Source organism: Epinephelus moara, chromosome 12, assembly GCF_006386435.1.
Source record: "Epinephelus moara isolate mb chromosome 12, YSFRI_EMoa_1.0, whole genome shotgun sequence".
NCBI lineage: Eukaryota > Metazoa > Chordata > Actinopteri > Perciformes > Serranidae > Epinephelus > Epinephelus moara.
In genome coordinates this window covers 22,717,176-22,740,403 of record NC_065517.1, presented here as the reverse complement: position 1 = coordinate 22,740,403, position 23,228 = coordinate 22,717,176, and the positions used below count along the sequence as shown (strand labels likewise).

General features: G+C 39.3%; 2 protein-coding genes across 2 annotated transcripts in view; one reads left to right on the top strand and one right to left on the bottom strand.

The window, feature by feature from the left end:
- Positions 1-980: 980 nt before the first annotated feature.
- si:dkey-12h9.6 (macoilin) lies at positions 981-15,648 on the bottom strand. Its single transcript, XM_050058789.1, has 11 exons — positions 14,963-15,648; positions 13,270-13,411; positions 13,014-13,140; positions 12,784-12,907; positions 12,270-12,448; positions 9,279-9,741; positions 9,037-9,195; positions 7,431-7,601; positions 5,091-5,217; positions 4,198-4,372; positions 981-2,526 (listed from the first exon to the last, which is right to left on the bottom strand). Exons 1-11 carry the CDS (start codon positions 15,037-15,039, stop codon positions 2,336-2,338), a joined length of 1,935 nt encoding a protein of 644 aa, XP_049914746.1. The 5' UTR covers positions 15,040-15,648; the 3' UTR covers positions 981-2,335.
- A 4,973-nt stretch (positions 15,649-20,621) lies between these two features.
- Positions 20,622-23,228, top strand: part of LOC126399199 (cysteine-rich venom protein TEL1-like) — a 5,725-nt gene continuing 3,118 nt past the window's right edge. Inside the window, exons 1-3 of the mRNA XM_050059042.1 lie at positions 20,622-20,702; positions 21,019-21,129; positions 21,394-21,484. Coding sequence (XP_049914999.1) covers positions 20,622-20,702; positions 21,019-21,129; positions 21,394-21,484 — 283 coding nt within the window. The remainder of the gene's footprint in view (positions 20,703-21,018; positions 21,130-21,393; positions 21,485-23,228) is intronic.

Sequence of the window (23,228 nt, the reverse complement as noted above, 5' to 3'; positions counted from 1 at the left end):
ACAGTGAATTAAAAAAAAGAAAGAAAGAAAGAAAAGAAAACAAACAAAAAACTACAAAAACAGTACATAGCACTTCAATTCAAACACATTACTCTTTCACATTAAATTTGTTTTTTTACTTCCCAGTTTGAAAGTAATGTATATAGGCACAGTAATTAAATTCATGAACCATGTTTGGTCAACACCATTCCTTGTTATTCACAACTCCACTTTGACTCGTGGACGAAGTCTGATTCTGGCAAACGAAGTGGAAACACTCAGTCCACTTCTTCACACTGTATCTCTTTTCCAGAGGTTTGCCTTTCTTGAGCCGAGAGCTGCCAAATGTAGCTGTTAGCTGTCAGTTGAAAGAGATATTCTTCTCCTCAACTTTATCTTCATCGCTGCAAATTGTTCTCAAGAAACTTCCATATTGCAGCTGGGAAGCTTCGCACAAATACAACACCTGTGACATCAAAATGTCTACAACTCTGAAGGGTCTCATTCCAAAACACATCTTAGATTTTAAAAGTCTGATTTTGATGACTTTCATCTGAATTTCAGCACAATTCAAATAATCTTAATCCACTATTTACAGTCACAGACATACTTTCCTTAAAACTCAGCATATGTTAAAGTTAATTAATAAATTATATTTATGCTTTGAGAAAATTGCAAATAGAATATTGTTTGGACCTAATATTTGTGTTTCATTGAATAAAGGTTTATTTTATCTTTAAATTTAAAAGTAGTCCATAAACACAACTAACTATGCTTTGGGGATAATTCAATATTATCACGTATATTCATATTTAGACTTCAGTGAGTAGTATTCAGTCCAAAGGAAAACTTTTTACTAAATCCACTGCAGCATGACATCATCAGATTTTTATGGGCCTTTTTCACAAGAGACAGTTCAGCCCCCTTTCTACCAAACACTTTCAGTATGGTACCTTTGGAACCAAAAGTAACCCTTCAGACATGGTACCTAGACCGGTTGTTGTCACTCACTGCTCCGTCCAGCACTCACTGTATTTCCTCATAGATGGAGCGTCTGCACCTTGTTTATTGTCCGCAGAACGAGGCTGCACACCGTTATTTTCAGAACAAAATAGAACAGGCTGCAGTGAGAGTCTCTCTCTATGGGATATTTAAAAATAGCAGGTTTGTGCATTCAGTCCTTCTCAGGCAAGCTCAGGGGTTTAGTGTTGCCGTAGCCCACAGGAACTACGCTCCACGACACTTTTTTTTTTCTCTGAGTGAGGATTATAATATCAACTCAGCCATGAGCAGAGTGACCGTCCGCTATTGACCAATCAACAGACTGCAGAGTTCACAGCTCCACTTTTTGAGACCAGATCTGTGTGCTAGGTACCCCAACAGAGGGGGGACGAAAATGGGGACGGTACGGAACGGTTCCATTGGTACCATCCACAACTTTTTGCAGTGGAAACAGTACCGAACTAAACTGTACCGTACTGCTCAGTGGAAACGGGGCTTTTGACGTGTCAAAGAGAGAAAAGCACATATGTATAAACAGAAATGAATGATGGCTGAATTCCATTTAGCTGCTTCAGTTTTAGGGTCTGTGGTACTGTTAATGCTGGCTCGCTTGTTAAACTTATCATTAACATCTGTGCTTTCTTATGACAAGTCAAAATGTCTGCTGTGAAGAAGGTTTATTAGATAAATTTTTTCTAAGATAAACTAAGAACAAACAAGATTTAAAAAATGTTCTTTTGAATTCATTAGTCAACGTCCCTGCAGATCAAGATCATTCTGTATAATTAAAAGGAAAGTTATTATAGTCCCTAAAATCTTGAATATTTTTCATAACGACATTTTGAGTGTGTAGTTTTACCGTAATACCAGGAAATATTCTGTCCCTAGTTAATCAACCTTTTAAAGCTGCCTTCAGTAAGATAATAGGTTTGCAGGGTGGCATGATTTATCTCCTTGTACATTTTAAACTTACATATCCAGAAATCACTTGCTTAGACAAATCTGCAGGGTCTGATTTTAAAGACATGTTGTGCTTTTCTCTGATGCTGTCAGGACGAGGGTATCTTTACATAAAAACTTGTGCCTCCAGCAGCTCTGCATGTCATTTTGGAGTGAAACTCTTCGACCCTCGATGTGAGAGGAAACAGGTAAAACAGATGATAATGTAAAGTTAGCACCATCAGTGCAGCAAAAGGCATTCAACTAGTGGAGGCTCGTTCTGGTTCCACTCATGGCTGGAAGTAGATGACTTTGTGGTGTCATTTAGCTCTGTGATAAAATCCATTAGCCTCTTCTTCCCCTGATGTTTAAAGATGGAGGGGTCTGAGGATCACGAAAAGGCGATGACAGACTGTTATTTCTTCAGACACTGGTACATTAGTGCTCGTGGATTCAGCATGTAGCGCTCAGAGTTGAGTAACTTGGTGAGATACTGCGGCACCGGAGGCCGAGGAGCCATGTAAGATACGCCGGGACTGACGGCCATCACCTCCGCGATCTTCTGCTTCATCTCCTTTATCTCCCGATCCTGCTTCATCACTTTATCTGTCAGACAAACAAAGGTAATACATGAGTGAGTGAATACTGCAAGAGGCAGCAATTCATTATATTCAAGTCATTTTTTAAACTATAATGTGTGAAAACCTGGATTCTTAGGAGTTATTCCCTTCCCTCATGTTTTCCCAGCTGTAAAAACCACCCTGATGTTAAGTCCATACAGTAACTGTCTCTGAGTTCAACTCTTCTTAATGACCAAACATCTTTACCAATGCTGCAATATATTATGAAATCATAAACAAGTCATAGTATAGTATACCATGAAAAAGTCCGCAAAAATGTCAGTCATACTACAGTATATTCCAAAAATGTCACAGTATAGTATGCCATAAAAATGTCATTTAAAAAAACATAGCATAGTATGTCACAATTAGAGATTTCCATGAGAATGAAATAGATGGAACTTGACCCAGTCAGGGTTTTTGCCAGTACAGAGGCCTTAAAAACGTAATGAAAAAAGTCACAGTATACTATGTAAAGAAAAAAATATATCAAAGTATAGCACATCATAAGAAATGCCATTAAAATACAGTTTAGTATGTAATAAAACATTTTTCAAAATTAAAATAATATATTATGCCATAAAAAATGTAAAAAAACAACAAAAAACAAACATAAAAAGCATAATAGCGTGTAAAGTCAAAAAAAGTCATACTATAGTGTGTCGAAAAATGGTAGTATAATATGTAATAAAAATATAATAAAAAATGTCCTAGTATGTCATAACAAAACTTAATAAAAAAGTAATAGTACAGTATGTCATAAAAAATGTCAAATATTAAATTTGGTTTTTAATTTTTTAGTTAGAGTTAAAGTAAAAAAAAAAAAAAAAGATATAGTTTTCATTAAAAATATTTCATGGTTTAGTATGTCATAAAACTTAAATATGTCATAGTATAATTCCTCATAAAAAAGTTAACATAAAAGTCATAGTACACTATGTCAGATAATATTTAATTTAAAAAAATCATACCATAGTGATTCGTTTAAAATATGTCATAAAAATGTAATCAAAAATGCTAAAGTATGTCATCAAAAAATGAATAAAAATTTTATAGTATAGTATGTCATATAAAAATAAATAAAAAAGTATAAGTATAGCAAGTCATATAAAATAAATAAAAAAGTCTTAGTTTAATATGTCATAAAAAATAATCAAAAATGTCATAGTATAGTACGTCATAAAAATGCCCTAAAAAATGAATGGTATATTATGCTATAAAAATGTAATTTAAAAAGGTCATATTATAGTATATCACCAAAAAATTTAATATAAATATCCTAGAATAGTATACCATAAAAAATGTCATAAAAAAATCCAAGTATATGACAAAAGTTATTGCAAGCCCACAGTTAAATGGAGCCAAAATATAAAGTGCTTCTTGGCCACATGGTGGTGCTACTGGATTCAGATTTCCACCAAAAACTCATCACTTGTTCCCTGGTCCATGATTGAATTAAAATAACGGTCTAATTTGTTTACAGGATATCTCAGCCATTAGCATCAGACTCATGAACAAACAAAACAGGAGTAAAAACACACAGTGACCTTTTTAGCTGAGGCAGTAGGTCACACACCACAGACACTTCAGACACACAAGAACATAAAATGAGTTTGCACAGGGGGATGACACAGGTGTAAAGAGAAAGAGGGGGAACCTTGAGCGATTTCCAGCTGTCGGCGGGCGTCTCCCAGAGCCGAGAACAGGTCCAGTTTGATGCGAGTCTCTGCGCTCAGGTTGTACTCCAGATGTTGAGCCTTCTCCTGCATGGCTGACAGAGTGGACAGCAGCATGTCCGTCTCTTTCTCCACACAGCGGTACTTCCCCAAAGCCTGAGTCCAGAAACACATCAACAGTAAGAACAAGAGTAAAACATCGATCAGCTGTGTGTGACAAACACCTGAGGGAGTCAGTGCTTTGGTTTCCTGAGTTGTTGATCTTTTAATTTGTGTTTTGGTTCATTCACTTGTTCATTCACTTAGGAAACCAATGCACCACAAAGAAAACAGTTTCCATGATGAAGTGGCCAGCCATTCAAAAAACATGAGAGCTGCACATTTTATTAGATATTATAATCTGAGGGATGATTCTTTCTGTGTTAACATTGACTTTGAACATTTTGAGGGAGGTGGCCTGGACTCGGAAACCTTCATTAAAGCAGTGCAATGTTTTTATGAAAGACCTGGCTTTTGTTGTGGCATGCTTCATGGAGAGTATGTCACTAAAATGAAATCAAATACCACACAGTACAACAATGTACACACCTGATGTCAAGACAAAAACAACCATACAATAGTACTGCATACTGATATGATGACAAAGTGCAACATGTTGACTGCAGGCCAAAATAAAACAGATTAAAAACACTAAATGGTCCCAATGAACGATTCAGTTTTCTAACAGATCTTACAAACACAAAGAATTACAGACAGAGAAATCAAACAGCAAAACGACTACATGACCAAACTGAGGACAACCAAGTACTGAACCACTGGAGACTCACAGACACTTAAACTCACAAGGTCATTCCCAAGAAGTGTAAAAAGATACCTCAACATCACTCTCTAGCTCTACCACACGACTCTGTTTGACTTGACACTCCAGCTGTAGTTGTTTGTACTCTGTCTCTAGATCTTTAACTCTTTTCCTTAACATTTGGGTTTCACAGTGTTCCTGCCTGGTGTAGGAGATGGAGAAAATAACAGAGGGCGTTCATTGGAAATGAAGACCAGTTTACACAGAAAGAAACATGACAGTTCATTTGTTGTTTTTAAAGACGGTTATATAACATGCAAGAAAATACAGTCTGTGAAAGTGTCATGTGAGCATTAAAGGACGAGTTCGACATTTTGGGGAATAGGCTTTTTCACTTTCTTGCCATGACTTAGATGAGAAGATTAACCACTGTCACATCTGTATTAGAGACTGAAAAAATGGACGTAGCCACCGTGATGTCACCTATTGGTTCGTGGACTACCGTTTTGAAGCCTGCAGTTGGCATTTTGGTCGTCGCCATCTTGTTTTTTTGAAGCCAGAGGTGACCATATTTTGACAAGAGGGTGGAGCTGTGGAGGAGCGAGGATGGAGGAGGTCTGACTAAGAACCTGAGGACACTGCTGTGGTAGCGGCCTGTCAGTCACAAGGTAGCCACACTCTAAAGCAGTGGTTATCAAATGGTGGGTCGCAGTCCAAAAGTGGCGAGTGAATGTGACAACAACAGTGAATTTCTGGCACAGAGCTTTTATTTTGAAGTGCCGTTTCGTGCTGTTGGTTGAGTGACTGACTGCTACTTGACAGAGACAGCGAACTGGCTTGACCAATGGGGAACCGCTGCCCTAAAGCAGACCCTGCTTTATTGTCTATATTCCTCTAGGGCCACACTAACGCTGGGTTAGTTCTCTGTGCACACGGGCATTTTACCACCATTTCAGAATTAATCTGTCCATATTAATACGCCTGAAAACGCATGCACGATTTGGAGTAAACAGGAAGCAGATTGTCAACCCTGCAGTTGGTTGCTTAGTTAAAGAAAATACTACAGAGATGGTGAGAAGTAAGAGGACTGACGACAGGGTGGTACTGTCACTGAAAAAACCCTCCACGAGTATAAGGCAGTCAAGGCGGCAAAAAATAGACTGGTGGTTGATACAAAGCAGATACGGCGAGATATTGGCGCAGAACGGGGAGCATTATTCATGACCAGGGGAAGCCATGGCAATGGGAAAGGACTAACATGACCCACACAAGAAGGATTAAATCACAAAAGGTATTTAGGCTTAGCTGTAATGTTCTGGCTTGACACATCGTGACTGTTAAGAGCCAATCGAGAAGTAAATGCCGACGTCTGTGTCATAGTTTCCACAAGTCTCAGTTTTTGCCCGTCCGCACTAAAACACAACCACAGAGTTTTCAAACTACAGTGGGATCAGCAGCATTTTTTAAACGTCTCTGTTTAAGGCGGACCAGAACGCTGGAATAGTGTGAACACTAGGCATTAATTTAACAATAATTATTGATTTTCAATGAAAAAAGTGTGGATGTAGCCTAGATGGGACGATCATTTACTAAATAAACACCACGCTGTATTTGAGAAGAATTGAAACTGGTGTTCAACACCATAAATGCTTTAGGAAAATGTTTAATGAGGTAATAAATCGATTGAGAATTCAGGTGATTTTCTCAGACTTCTATACAATTGGACTCCTATTTGCAAACGGTGGAGTCGCCTGCCGCTGGCCATTAGAAAGAATGCAGGTGTAAGGCATTGACTTCACTTGTCAGACCCAGAGGTTGCCGCTTGATGGGCTTTCAATATAAGGTTACAGTTAGCTTAGCTTAGCTTAGCACAAAGACTGGAACCAGACGGAAAGAGCTAGCCTGGCTCTGTCCAAAGGCAACAGTATCACCTACTAGCACCTCTAAAGCTCACTGATTAACTTATATTGTTTGTTTTAAGGCATTCAAAAACCAAAGCGTAAAAACAAAAACCTACAGTGAAACCACGCGTGTATGGATTAAAAAAATCATACATTAATGTTTTAATTAGTAAGTGTTAAAGATGTTTGTAGGCAGATTTTCTTAACCTTGGACAGAGCCAGGCTAGCTGTGTCCCCGTTTCCAGTCTTAATGCTAAGCTAAGCTAATAAGCTGCTAGTTCCAGCGTCAACACAGTGAACATACAGACATGAGTGTGGTATCGATGTTCTCGTCAAACTCACGGCAAGACAGTAAAAAAGCATAATTCAAACTACTTGATCAAATGTTTGACCATACGCTCACAGCAGCGTTTAATTATACTCAGTAGCATACAAACAAATGCAGATGAAACATTACTTTCAAGGCACAAAGCCAACTCAGTAAGAGGGAATTAAAAAAAATTTTTTTTTTTACCTGTTTGTTAGACTCCGTGCTGTGCTAGCTGCTTCCTCCAGTTTCTGAGCCTGAAGCTCAGCCAACTGTTTCTCAACAGAGAGTCTGGCCTCCGTCTCTGCTCTGGTCTTCTTCTCCAGCATCGCACTGCTCTGCTTGTCCCTCTGCTTGGTTTTAGTCAGACACAGAATCCTAAAGGAAGAGCATTAAACTCACTTTACATAATGTCAAAAATAAAACCATAAATAAGTGGGGTTATTGCCACATCTAAATAGACTTGTTAGAGATTAACTTCAGAGCGCCTCAAAAACAGACAGAGGATGTTAAACGTGTTTCTCGTCAGCCTTGTAGTCACTGGAGAGCACCTTGCTTTAAAAACTGGAGCATGTCTTATCAGAACTGGCGGCGCTGATCAAAGCTGTGCATAACATGCTCATCGCAGACAAGATTTAAAGCCTCTGGCTGCTGGATGTGGGTTTGACGTGTTACATGTGTTGATAGTTCATCTGCAATTGGACGGACTACGTAAGGAAGCACATCTTTAGAGCATTGGTTTTTCAGTATGCTTAGAGTACTAATCTGTTTTCAGATAAAACTGTGGAGTCACATTTTTACTGTTACATAACAAGGAGAAATGGACTAATTACACAGGAAATTTAATCACATTGAGTATGTTTACATGCACATTAATATTCCCGTGCTGTTCTCAATATGACAATAATCTCTCCCATGTTGGGGAGCATTAATCGGAGTACGCATCGCTGCAAGTAAACAGGAATATTAGTGGAATATTTATTTCCATTAGCCATGTAATCAGCTCAGTAGGAAAATTGTCTTTTTCATAATAAGAGCAAAAACTGGAACATGTAGTGCATGTAAACGTAGTAAAAAATGTATTCATTAATTGTTCCGTAACTGCTTATCCTGCTCGGGGTTGTGGGGCGCTGGAGCCTATCCCAGCTGACATTGGGCGAGAGGCAGGGTACACCCTGGACAGGTCACCAGACAATCACAGGGCTGACACATAGAGACAGACAACCACTCACACTCACATTCACACCTACGGACAATTTAGAGTCACCAGTTAACCTGCATGTCTTTGGACTGTGGGAGGAAGCTGGAGTACCTGGAGAAAACCCACGCTGACACAGGGAGAACATGCAAACTCTGCACAGAAGGGCCTAAATGCAGCACTAAGCGTTACGGATCGTCCTTTGTCCCATCTGCTATCACTCATCTTAACCAGCAGTGACCATTAATATCCATACCGACAGTGTGTGATACTGGATACTGTGTTATGTATTGCTCTGTTTTGATGTACTCATGACTACTGTGTGTATCTCAAATTGCCCCTCTGGGACATTAAAGTTTACCTTTCCTTACCTAAGTTGAAATATGACTTCATACGATGGTAACTCCATTTTAAAAAGAGATCAATCTATCCTTGTGAGGATTAAAACATCAGCCCACAAACGGTTTGCTTTCACACAGATAAGCACAGTGCTAGCAGCATTTCTGCATGCATTCATCCCTGTCTTACTTTTTATTTATAGCCTGATGTAATGTGTAAACCAGCCCACAGAAGGAGCCAAAGAGCTCTCAGCAGTGGATCTGAGGGGTGACTCACTTGCTCTGAAGCAGCATGTTGGACTGTCTGAGCAGGGAAACCTCTGGTCTCAGGCTCCTCTCGCTGTTAGTCAGGTTGCAGATGTGACTTCGCAGCTCCTGCTCGCTCTGCCTGCTCACCTGCAGCTCACCCTTCAGCCTCCTCAGCTCCTGCTCCAGCCTGAAAGATAACAAAGGCAGGTTTTTAAGCACTGACTTCACCTTCACATGCCTGGTTACAAACTCAAGTTAAAAGCGGCGTACTTGGTCATCTGTTCAGCGTGGTGGTTCTGAGCTGCTGTGGCGCTCTTCTCCGTTACATCCCGGTTGGGGCTGACTGTCTTTGAGCTGGATCTCTGCTTCTTCTCAGTCCTCCCCGCAGGTGGTGAAGGAGTGTTCGTGCTGCCTCTGCGGGCTTTTGGCGAGGAGCTTTTAGCCGCCCGTGTGGCTTTGCTCCCTTGCTCATCTTGAGGTAGATTTTCCGGGGGTGTGGAGGATTCTGGTCCTCCTGCCCCAGAGTGGAGCAGATCTCTGGACTCACCAGTTTTGGATGATAACGGCCGCCGGTTTGATTCAACCGACCTCACTTCCTGTGCTCCTTTCTCTGTCGCTCTTTCCTCGCTGCGGATCTGGAGGCAGTCCACGGTGTGCACCTCATCGTGGGCCATGACAGCACCGTTCTGACATTGATACTGAGTCGACTCAGGCTTTATCTTCCATTTAGAGCCTGTGAGTATAAGCAGAAACAAAAAAATGTCAATATCATCACTCTATGATTTTAGTTCTGCTGTCTTTGGTGTAAACAACAGTGGCGACAGTTCAGTTTGTTGTATTTAAGTAATATAAAGATTTGCTGCATTCAAAATGTTTCCCCTAAGCTGGATGGACTCATATGTACTACTTCCCTATCTGACCGTTTTTGGTATTTCTACCAGCAAACGATGCAGTTCGCGTATTGTTGTACTGCCACATACCAACCACAAACCGATCTCGGAAACCATCAGTCATCAGTCTGACGATTATATGCTCCTGTAGCCAATATTTCGGAAGATGCTGGCAAAAACCCTCTCTTCTGTGCACAGGTCAATTCGACTAATCTCTATAAACAGATATCTGCAAATGAATGCAGATAAATTTAATGAAACTAATATAAAGCTAAATCATTCTTTAGACGATAGATGATGGGTTCCGAAACTGCATTTCGGCTAATGTCTTTCGCCCCTTCACACGTATTATTTACCTGCCATTTAAACATGATTGATCAATATGTTTCAGACTACAAACAAAACCAAAATCTCGTCCTGTTGCCTTTAGATTCTACATACATATGCAGATATCTGTTTATACAGATTAACAGCAACCTCACTGGAATTAACTTTATCCCACATAAATGGCAGAGGTCAGTTCTCTTTGTTCGATGAGCTATTCTTAACATATTCAAGAGATTCATCTTTCAAAAAGCTGGAGGCATGAAGAGCTGATATAAAGGAGGACATTCATGAAGCAGACTGGGAGATGGCTTGTTTTAAGGCCCAAACCCAATCTATTTACACAAAATTTAAGCTATTACAATATAAAAGGCTACTGCAAAAACCCATTTTACACCCAGCAGGTTAAGTCGGTTGTTCCCTAATATCCCAGATATCTATGTGAAGTAGCCTTGTAATTGGAAAGGAAGTTCCTTTATGTGCCAAACTCTGTATATTGAGAATACACCCTGGGGACCCTGTTGTAACTTAGCAGCAGCCACTGCTTATTGAGTTTGGACTTTTACAAGCCAGAAAGATAACTGGACTTTTATGGAAGAATATGGATACACCTTCCATTGGAATGAGGACAAGGGAACTGACAGCCTGTCTAGCTTTGGAGAGGCGGACATATATGCTAATAAAGAAGGACAAGAACGTTGTTAGGTTGTGGAGCCCTTATATGGACTTCTTGGAGACTCATGATTTTGAATAATTTGAAGCTTTTTGCAAATTATTTTTTCTTTAATTCGTTTGTGTACTTTTATTATTTTTTTAGTAGTTACTTATTTATTTTAATTATTGATTTATTTTATTTCATTTTATTTTATTTATTCATTCTGTTTAATTTTTTTTCTTCCTGTCAGGGTTGGGGATATTATATTCATTTTCTTTGTTGAAATGTTATTGTTCGCATTTAATGTTTTAAAACTCAATAAAAAAAAATATTCATTTATTTATTATTTATTAAATTCATTTATTTATAAATGTATTTAATTGCCAACAACATATTCTGATAAGTGATTAATCATTAGCTTTTTTTTTTAAATTGAAAACATCAAACATTTAGTGGTTCCAGCTTCTTAAAAGAGAGAATTTGCTGCTTTTCTTTGTCATTTATTAAAGTAAATGAAGGGTCTTATTTATTTATCTACTTTTATTATTCTTACTTTTATATTTTAGATTACTTATTTATTTTATTTATTAATTACTTTATTTATTTTTCTTCCTGCCAGGGTTGGGGATATTACACTTATTTTCTTTGTTGAAATGTTACCATTCATGTCTAATGTTTAAAAACCCAATAAGAAAAGATTGTTTTAAAAAAACAGCAACCTTGCAGACTAGAGAAGCAATAACTAATCGATAAGTGGATAAAAAACAACAACAACAACAACAAAAAAAAACATTGCCAACTACATATTCTGATAACTGATTAATCATTAGATATTTTTCTATCAAAAATGTCAAACATTCAGAGGTTCCAGCTTTTTAAATGTGAGAATTTGCTGCCCTAGTGCAGACACTTCCATGTTGGAAAAGAAACTGGTTGTTTGTGTGAAATATTTGCTGCTACTTTAGTGATGTCATCATTTTCACTTGGATGAAAAAGGGAGTAAGAATTCCTTCATTTCCGGAAATCGACTTTCTCTTTAAATGTTACATAAATCTCTGCAGGGATCTGCTCAGCATTAATTGCCTGGAGAGTCTGTGAATGACATATAGTTGTATTAATGGAAGTGTGAAAAAAAATCTAGAGGATTTCACTTGAATATTAATAACAAACCGGCATTTTCACTTTTATAATTGTTGTTCTTAACACCCAGTTTCTCTGGTGGGTCTCTCCAACTGTTCACTTGGAATAAACACAGTGGGACTGAGTAGCTACTTTAAGCGATCACACAAACAAAAGAATACCAAACCTCTGATCTCATAAATTAGGAACATCCTGCGGAGTGTAAGAATAATAGACACGCATGTGTATTAATAGACGGTGCAGAAGACTCACTGCCGCTGCCATCTGTGCCCGTCTTGGGGTAAACCTGCAGGCCTGGAGGGAGCGAGTGCTGCAGGAGGTGCATGTGGAAGTCATTCTCGCTCTGCACGGCTTTCTGTATGCGCAGCTTGAAAATGTTAGTGAAGTAGCAGGTGGCATCGAACCCCAGATACACCACAGGATATCCAATGCTGAATGTGAATACAAAGGGGGGAAAAGACACAGTTAGAATATCTGTGCCACATTAAAAAGATACTAACACATCTTGGCTAGTAGATTATATATTAATGGTTCATCTATTCATAGTTCTGTGCATATTTCTACATCACACATGATTTGTGTGATTAGCTAGTGGCATAAAAGTGAATTTATTCCATTAATGGTGCACAATAATCTAGGCTGATTCATTACGTCACACAGGGGATTAATAAAAGTTTCATATTTTTTATTACAGCCCAATTAATTTTATGTGAGATATCTCAATCCTGAAATTCTTCTAAGGGCAGACAGGATGATATTAACATACCAGTGTGCAGCAAAAAGATGAGACAGGTTGGCATGAGAGGTTTTAAGGTCCTTGAGTCGAAGTGAAGCCTCTGTGTACACAAGCAGGATCCACAGGGACACCGTTGATATGCAGATGCCTTTCTCTGCAGGAAAATATTTTTAAAATTAGATGTGAAGTGAAGGAAAGAATATCCATCAAAATAGAATCACTGCTTATTTAATTAAAATGTGAGTAATCCACATACTCACCTGTGTGCCATATGTAATTGAACAACACATAGGTGCTGGCCACAAAGAACAGCCAGTGCAAAGGAACAAAAATTAAACAAAAGATGTCAAGAGTGAAGGCAGCACAAACAAAAACAACACAAATAACCTGCAAAAAAACAACACAAAAACCCTCATTAATTTCAGTTTAACGCACTGGATTCATTCTGTGGGATTATAATCATCATAATCATCTGTCTGGGCACGCAATATGAAATCACACAGCGGGGGTTCTCACCAGCCCGTGGCAGTGGAAAGTGGTGTACACACTCCCGAAGAAGAGCCAGCATGGCCACAAGTACTCCAGTCTGAATTCGAGGATGAAATCTGCCAGCAGCACCAGCGTCCACATCATCATAAACTTCAGGAAGGTGTACGCACTGCAAACACACACATCCTTGTTATTATCATACACCAAACATCAGAGGGTGTGTGCAATCAGTTTGGACACAACAATGAAATTTGTATCCAAGGCTCTGATTCTAGCAAACAAAAACATGTTTCCGGACACAGCAAAGCCTCTTTGAGCCAAAGCATCAAACACACAGGAGCCAATTCAAGGCTGGGAATCGGATACACGTTGCTAGAACCTATAATTGAGCAGCTGCGTCTTAAAATTGCAGTCCGTCCTTTTCAGGCAGAGGCACCGCGGAACAATGACTGTTCCCTCATTCGTTTTACGAGGCGTCCACGAGCCAAACAGGAGCTGTGGTTTCCTCCTTTGTTCTGCGCGTCCATAGACTGCTATCACATCACCCCTTCTTTGTTTGGTAACCATGGCAATATTTCATCTGGAGGAGAGAGAGGGAGCACCACAGCATCCTATCGCACATGCAAGTTTTAGAGCCTGCTTTTTTATTGTTACGGATATAAAGTGGAAGTGGATTTATCTTGTGGACATTTTTAAATAGATAATAAACAATAAAAAAATTATAAAAAGCGCTATTTTATCAAAAAAGTGAGAAAGAGCAGCAGCTTAAATACATCATATTAGCTCAAATTAGCCTTATGATGCTACTTTAAGAGTGTTTTTTAAAATTCTATTTCACTTTTATTCTACACATAACATTATTCCACAACAACAAAAGAGCAATATTTAGTCTTTAAGAGAAAAAGGCGAGCAAAAGGGAGGACTATTGTATCTGAAATTCTTCAAATACATGCAAATATATGTTGTATTATTATGAATAAAGTGTATTTTAATTTATCTTACAGGTATTTTTAATTATAGCTGCCAAAAGTACAAGTTGTGCCACAATAAAAGCAAGAATTGTAGGCTGTATTTGATTGCAAATTCATGAAAACAAAAGAAGACAGCTTGTATTGTCCAAAATACAATACATTTGACAGATTTGCATTTGCTGCCTTGCTCATGTGAAACAATGCACAATTAAAACAAGTGGTTTCCTTCTCCTGAGGCGGTCTTTTCTTGTCTGGACTCTGTCTAGACGCTTCAAATTATGATTTTTAATGTGCAAAATGAGCTGCTCTGTTTTTAGCCTAATAGGAAAATACAGCTAATATTATCAGAGACAATTATAATTTGATAAATATGAATAATTTCTGCATGATTGAGGAGATAGGAGGGCACAGGAGACAGTGTGGAAGCAGATGTAAGAGCCTGAGGAGAAGCAGGCCGACGTCAACTTGCACAGCTGCTGATTTCCGTCTTTCTGTAAACAATTTGGGGCTGAAGTAAGTGGCACAACATCTCCACGCCTCTGTGTGCGCAGTTAAACCCGCAGTGAGGCGTTCAAACTCCAGCAGCCTGGGTGGATGTGAGATGTGAGACGGTGAGATGGAGTGATGTGTGTGATGTGAGGCAGACAGGTGAGAGCGGGATGACGACGGCTGAAATCTACACAAAGACGAGGCACCACAACAAAAGCAGCCTCCGCCAGCCAGCCAGGCGACGCGGCGCTGTTAGCTACCTCTCAGACAGCTTCTCCGTTATTTTCAGCTTTTTCATTTTCCGTAGCCTGCTCGCGTCCACATAGCGTTTCTTCATCTTATGGCTTCTGCTCCCTCCGTGCTGGTTGTTCTCACACCGCGGCGGCAGCAGCAGCGGCGGCGGCGGGGACAGAAAGAGGAGCACGGATTTGATGAAGAAGGTCCCTCCTTGTGAAAGAAGAGGAGGATGTGCAGCTCAACCTGTGATGATGATGTCTGCGAGCACATACAGGCGGCGGACGGTCGTTCTGCGCATGCTCAGAGGAGGTTGTACCTACAAGTGTTCATCGCAGGAGGGGAGCAGCACAACACACTGTACACACTGTACCCAATATATGCTGCATTCATTATTTATATAACAACAATAATAATAGTGCCAGCAGCACTAAACGTAATATATATTTCAAAATACTATATCATATCATTATCACTGCTATTATATATTATTTCATTCCACTACATACTACATTAAAGTGGTGTAGTTGTAGTTGATGAGGTGGGTGTGCCACTGGGTAGATGGGTAGGTTACCAAGGAGGAAGTGGGTACACTCCCCTACATCCTCCTGAGACCCTGTGTCCTCATATGAGGACATTACATTTTGGGGATTACTGCACCTTACACTTCATTCTGCATAACTTCGACTTGCTGTCCTCCTCTGTGGACACATTTTGTGCCATCTAGTGGTTGTAAAAGCACAATACACTAACAGATTATATTATTAATGGTTCGTCTATTCATACTGCAGTGCAAAGGCAAAAGGCCTTAACTTCAATTTTGGCGAAAATGAGTTTTGTCATTTTTGGAACAATAAACATCACTTTTATCATGTGGACAAATATCTTGAGTCAGTTTTGTTGTTTTTTGGAAAAAATAAGATGTTGTTTTTGCCGTAACGAATTAAGTTACGGTACTCTGCCATTGCTACATATTACTGACATAGCCAAATCAGCTGTAACTTTCAAATGTAAGAAATAGGAGGGAGGTAAAGTGTTATTTTATTTCAAATTAGTACAATGATGAGGTTTTAAAATGATCCAGTAATGTACTATTGCAACCTTCAAATGCTCATTATTATTTTTTTTTAATATTATGTTTATGTAATATTAAGCCTAACTACACAAAAATCACTAAATGTTAGTTTAAGGTTATCATTGTTATCACAGGAAAATATTATACAAAGTGATAAAAATCCAAATGGGCATTAAAATAGAAGTTAAGGTCTTTTGCCTTTGTATGATCCATTATTGTTCTGCAGACAATGCAAAGGCAGAATACAGTAACTTCCGAATAAGGGTCAAAGGTCAAGTTTAAGCTTAAATTTTTTTGGTGGATAAATAACTTCATTTATAAAAAACAAAATGCCAAATGTCCAATGTTCTACCCACAACTCATTTGGCGGGACAACAAAACAACTTTAAAGTCATTTTTCTCAGTTTCACACTCTGGTGAGTTAAGGTCTTTTGCCTTTGTAGGGCAGCGATAGTTCTGTGCACTTTTGTAAATCACACATAATTGGGCATTAGTAGAATAAAAGTGAATTTATTCCTTTAATGGTGCACAATAATCTAGGCCGATTCATTAAATTACACAGGGGATTAATAAAAGTTAAATATTTTTTTATTACAGCTCAATTAAATCTATGTGAGGTATCTCAATTCTGAAATTCTTCTAAGGGCAGACAGGATGATTTGGGTGATATTAGCATACCAGTGTGCAGCAAAGGAAGAAGTGGGTATACTCTCCTATATCCTCCTGAGACCCTGTGTCCTCATATGAGGACATGGCATTTGGGGTTTACTCCACCTTAACGTCCATTCTCATTGAGGGTGAATATCCGCATGGATTATTCTTGCGGAAAAATACAAAAGTTGATTTCATGGGTTCTTATGGAAGTTTGCACACCGGGGCGGAACTTTCGTGCGGTTGTCGTTGATTAATTTTTTATACTGATCAGATCCTACTAATCCTAAATAGTTAGGAAAAATTAAAAATGTATACCAAACAAAATCTCAGGTCTCAGGAGGATATACTCTAATGCCTTTTTGTTTTTGCTGATAGGTAGGTGTGCTGTAAATGCAGAGAAAAGAGGTGGGTATACCCTATATACCTGCACATACCCTCCACTCCACCACTGCTGTATCCTCTTGAGACCCAAACTTTTGTCTGGTATGCATTTTTAATTTTTCCTAGCTATGTGGGATCAGTAGGACCTGATAAGTATAAAAAAACTAAACATTGTCAATGATAATAAAGTCCCAATGTCCTCAAGCGAGACAAAAATAAAGTCCCCATGTTCTCACAGGAGCTGATGATATGATTAATTCCCAGTGACTGTGGTTAAATTCCCCCCAAAAATAAATTCCTAGTGTCTTCAAACAAGTACTTCTTAATGAACAGTGTCTTAGCTTGTCACTGTTGCTAAAATTGGTCAAATTTGTTGCCATATCAAACTACAAACTTTATTAATAATAAAGAAACAAGTTTCAACCATAAAATGTGATCAAGTTTTGGACCTTGTTCACTTTTGTGTCAGGATCGGCTGCAGACTGACTTGGTAGAGATGGCGGCCATCTTGTTTTTACATGGATTATTGTGCTCTTACTACCACTAGATGGCATAAAAAGTGTCCACGAACGAGGACAACAGGTCTAAGTTAAGCAGAATGAAGTATAAGGTCAAGTAAACCCTAAATGTGTTGACCTCATATGAGCTGGTGTAGCTGTTAAATGCATGGTTTAGTTGCAAACACAAGGAGCGAAATGTTACAATACACTCAGTGGTGTGGTGTTAGTTCTAACATAGCCTACAGTGAATACATTTAGAACATAATTGCAGATTATGTGTGTGTTTGTTGGTTGTATTTGCACTTGTCTTGTACTCTTATGTGTGTTTGCTTACTTGTCTGCCTACTTGTGTTTGTGCTTGTCTGCACTACATGTGCTAATTCCTCACGAGGAATAAGAACTAAACTGAGCACGCGCGGAGTGAATCCGGTGATTCGTAGCTCGTTCTTGGCTGGAGTTATATAAAGGGTTACAACTATACCGTGTTACAACCATGCCTGATTTTCCCTACTAGACTCTACAATGTTATGCCTTATTATATTATTATTGTTGGTACAGTTACATTGCACTTGATACTATGGATTACACTTCATACTATGCAGTACTTTGTCATACTACATACAGTAACTTACCATGTTTTTATGCTATACTGTCTTACCACATCATGTATCATATTATGTCAATACTAAGTTATCATTACTTAAAAATGGTGTTTATTAATCTGGTGTACACTGTACACCTACTACACTTGCTAATAAAGGAATACTCCACCCATGATATCCCTTCCTTGCAACCATATCTCTAACCTCACTTAGGATGCACAAAAAATTCTTCCAGAAGTGGGAGCAGAAGATCTCGCAGACAGGGGCGTCAGCCAGCTGTCAAACAGTTGACAGTTCTGCTCCTCACTTCACCCCAGTGTCCAAGACATATGGCCAGATATCTGATTATAAGACCACAAAGTTAATCATTGATCTTTACCTGAGGGTGTTCGGGTACCAATTACAATTACAAACCACCCCATTCTCCAACATGGTGTTCATTATGGCCAATCCATGACTAGCACATGAACAAAAGAACAGTCAGGTTCAGATCAGGCAGGATGTTCCTCCCAATCACCCCCCTCCAGGTTTCTCCATTGTTGCCCATGTGAGCACTGAAGTCCCCAAGCAGAACTACAGAGTCCCTGGTTGGTACTGTTTTCAGGACACTTCCAGAAACTCCAAGAAGTACTCTGAATAGCTGTCTGGTGCATAAGCACAAACGACAGTCAGAGAACACCTCTCAGCAAATTTGGAGTCCCATCAAGGCCACCCTCTTGTTCCCCAGGGAGAACTCCAACACAGTGGCGTTTAGCCAGGGGCTCATTCATATCCCCACACCTGCCTCTAACCCTGGGCAAATCAGAAAAAGCAAGAGTCTCTCTCCAGGAGTTTGGTTCCAGAACCAGTGCTATGTGAAGAGATAAAGACAACTATATTTAGTTGGTGCTGGTGTACGTTGCCAGCGGTTAGCATGCCTAGGTCCCCTCTGTCGCCTGATGCCCGGCTTACAATGCATCCGCCCCGTTGCCTATCCCCGTGGGTGTTGGGACCACAGGGCAACAGCCCCATTTTTTTTTTTTGGGCTGTGCCCATAGCTCCAGGCCTGGCCACCAGATGCTTGCTGGCCAGCTCCCCTCACAGGTCTAGCTCCAGAGGCGGGCCCCAGTAAGAGTAAGAGTGTCCAGCTTGGGGACACTATGCATCTGTGCTCTTTGCAGATGATATGCTTTGTTGGCTTCATCAGACCATGACATCCAGCATGCACTGGGTCGGTTTGTAGCCGAATGTGAAGCGGTCAGGATAATAGTCAGTACCTCCAAGTCAGAGGCCATGCTTCTCTGCCAGAAAAAGCCGGATTGCCCCTTCTGGTTCGGGAGTGAGTTACTGCCCCAAGCAGTAGTTCAAGTATCTCAGGTTTTTGTTGAGACTTGAGAGACATTTTTGTCAATTCAATTCAATTCAATTCAATTTTATTTATAAAGCCCAATATCACAAATCACAATTTGCCTCACAGGGCTTTACAGCATACGACATCCCTCTGTCCTTATGACCCTCGCAGCGGATAAGGAAAAACTCCCAATTCATTAGTGCTGTACATAAAGGAATGATGTTGTGTTTCTCCTGGTCCCTGGTGCAAAGCAAAAAGAATGAATCATGCACATAAGATACAAGCACAGACTGTATAAAATAATGAACATAGTCATGATGCCACCCACTGGTTTGTGGAGTGCCATTTTGAAGCCTCAAGTTTGGCTTTTCAACCGCTGCCATCTTTATTCTTTGAAGAGAGAAGAGACCATATTTAGATGAGAAGTTGGAGTTGGGGAGGAGCGAGGGGGTGACCCTGACATTGGGCGAGAGGCGGGATACACCCTGGACAGGTCGCCTGACTATCACAGGGTTGACACAAAGAGACAGACAACCATTAACACTCACATTCACACCGACGGCCAATGTAGAGTCACCAATTGACCTAGCCCTCTTTGGACTGTGGGAGCTGATATAGGGAGAACATGCAAACTCCGCACAGAAGGGCTTCCCCACCCCAGGGTTTCAATGTCATATGTGAAAAAACAGAAATGATGCACCCTACGGAATACACAGGAGCATGTTAAAGATGTGAAAACATACAGGCCCGTCCAATCAAAAACATCTCAATAAGCTGCCAAGGACAAGAGAGGGAGACATGTTTTTAAATCTTATCAATGCTCCAAGTCTTAGTTTAACCTTTTAGTTATCAAGGTTTTATTTAGATATTGTGTTCCTTTTTGATATCGCACACCCTCTTGTCATAACCTTGCCACATGAAAGCTGCATACCCCCTGCCCCTTTATCACAGTTATCATTAGGAACTCACACACAATATAAACACGTACCTGCAGCTTTCCATACATTATCAAGGACGTTTCACAGGTGCTATGTTATCAAGCAGATGCCGTCGAGTTTGTTTGGTCATTTGTTAGGTTTACATGGCCCTGCGTATATAAGTGACACCTGTGGCACTTGGAGGTGAACAGTCCTGGACATAAGCATGGCTGTGTATACCTTCACCATCCTGTGCGCCTTGGGCGTCTTTGCTGCTCTCCAGGTTCCGAGCACCAACGCATTTAATGTTGGTTCCCGCACGGTAAGTGAAATGAAATGTCCTCTACCATAGGGAATTATATTGGATGTATATTTCTTGATTTGTTTCTAAGAATTGTAGCTTTTTCTAAACGTAGGTCTACATTTTTATTTATTTTTGCTTCTAACGTGCAATAAGATATTTCTTCTCTTCTTTCCCTGAAAACCATACCTGAAGGGTGAGTGTTTGTAATTATTATTACTATTATAAAATGTCATATATTCATACACATTCACACTTCACAAAATGTAGTTCTTTTGGTTTTAATTGTGTTTATTTCGGCACAGGAGGATCACCGTTGGAGCAGCAACCATCTGAGGTGTTTCTGAGCTACTCTGCCCAGAATGAGATCGTGAACAAGCACAACGAGCTGAGAAGAGGTGTTCAGCCCACTGCTAGCAACATGTTGGAAATGGTAACATCCTGATAGTGCAATAAAATTATTTCAGAGTTCAAAAAAGCATAGTGTGCTTCACTGAATATTTATTCATAGCATGGATCCTCACTTGATCTTGCCAATTAGTGTTTGATTTGGTATTACACATGCTCCCTTGTGCAGCAGATGGGTAAGGGATAAAATGATTTTCCAGACAAGCACACAGCACTTGGAGATTTTCTGGTATATACACTATAATTGTCTACATGTGTGAGTGGCTGATCTGTCCTATGCTTCCCACAGAGCTGGAGCAGCAAGGCTGCAGCCAACGCTCAGAGATGGGCCAACACCTGCGCCATGAAGCACAGTCCTGACAGCTCCAGAACGATCAGCTGTAAGTTCCTTTTAACCCCTCTTTCAAAACAACTATACGTCACAAAAAAGTCAGCCACAGTCTCATTTTAGCTAAGTGCGAACTACTGTGTCACTAATCAAGTTTGAATTATGTGTTTCAAGCATTTTAATCTTGTCAGAGCGTAAAATCACCTCCAACAGTATTTTAGACCATNACAGACCTCTCTCATCTTTCTAAGTAGGAGAACTTGCAAAATCAGTGGCTGACTAAATACTTTTTTGCCCCACTGTATGTGTTTCAAGCATTTTAATCTTGTCAGAGCGTAAAATCACCTCCAACAGTATTTTAGACCATCATGTGACATTAGATGCTTCACTGCCACCCAGGACAAATCACATTACTTAGAGTTAGCAGCTTTTTAAGGCTCTGTGTCCACCATATCTAAAGCGTTTAATGGCAGAAACATTAGTGCTCGCAGTGAGTTCATGTCCAGTGCAATCAAAATGTCATGGCTGGGTTTATAGACTAGTTTCATGAGGCAGTTCACTGTGTGCTTTTTAAAGAGTAGCTAGGTTGAATCAGATGCAGGTATCATGTACGGGTCTTGTGGCGATAATCAGGCTGGTCCTTAGTGGCATAATGTGAAGTATTACTTTTGAGGGACGTATTGCTTAATTCACAGCAGTAGGTTTGTTAATGTGTTTGCTTTGTGTATCACTGACTTGTTTGTCTAACTTTATGGAGGTGTAATTTTATGTCATTTTTATATGACAATGTCCAAACATACAGCAGTTTAAAACAAAATATAAAGAATATGTTTTCACGGGATACAGGGATGAAGTGGGAGTGTGACAGTCACTAGGTGTTCACAGGATAGTATTATTGATTATTTATTTCTCTATTTAAATTTTGTTTTCTATATTTATTTGTGTTCATTATTAGTTGTTTCTTTTCTTTTGTTTTTTGTTATTGTTAGGTCCTTTTGATCAAATCAAAAATCAAATCAATATATGATTTTAGCTTTGCATTAAAAAAAGTTTTATGTAGCAAGTCATACCNTTATTGTTAGGTCCTTTTGTCTTTGTCCTTTTCTATAAATGTAGATGTATATATAGGTGTATATCTCTTATAAATCATGTTCATTGTTATTATTATTATTGTTATTATTATGATGATTGTTATTAACAGTAGTATTTCTAAGGAAGCAGGATAGATTTATAAATCATTTGTGCAGGGAGAAGGGGTGGGATTAGATAAGTTTCGACTTCTTCCCACTCCCTTTTGAACAAACCTTTCATTGTCTGTTGTTGCTTTGTTTTCTTTTTTTATGTTCAAAATAAACCTTCAAATCAAATCAAAAATCAAATCAATATATGATTTTAGCTTTGCATTAAAAAAAGTTTTATGTAGCAAGTCATACCAGAGGTGGAGGAAATGAGCAGCCTAGCCAGTGTCTAGTATTCGATAAGGAGAGAGTCACAGTGTGATCTCTCAACCAAAATCATGTAATCATTTAACCACTTCAAAACTGACAAAGACCTACATGAATGCTGAGTGGAAGGAGTCACAGATTGAAGAGGAATATACAATAGGTTTTATTACTTGATACTGCACATGAAGTGGTCACAGATCCTGAGAGTTAGGGTTGCCAATTCGGACATGTAACGTATGACATATATGCCCCTATATTAAAGGGAAATTTCGGTTTATTTCAACCTGTCTCCTATCGTCCTAAATTTGTTTCAAGTGACTAGTGACATAAAAATAATAGTTAGCATGTTAG

Bases quoted from the DNA above. Each gene is read 5' to 3' on its own strand.
- si:dkey-12h9.6 (XM_050058789.1), bottom strand. From the start codon at position 15,039: ATGAAGAAACGCTATGTGGACGCGAGCAGGCTACGGAAAATGAAAAAG. The intron at 9,742-12,269 runs GTGAGTCTTCTG...TTATACTCACAG, and splicing joins GGGCACAGATGGCAGCGGCA to GCTCTAAATGGAAGATAAAG. The intron at 7,602-9,036 runs GTGAGTCACCCC...CTCTTCCTTTAG, and splicing joins AACATGCTGCTTCAGAGCAA to GATTCTGTGTCTGACTAAAA.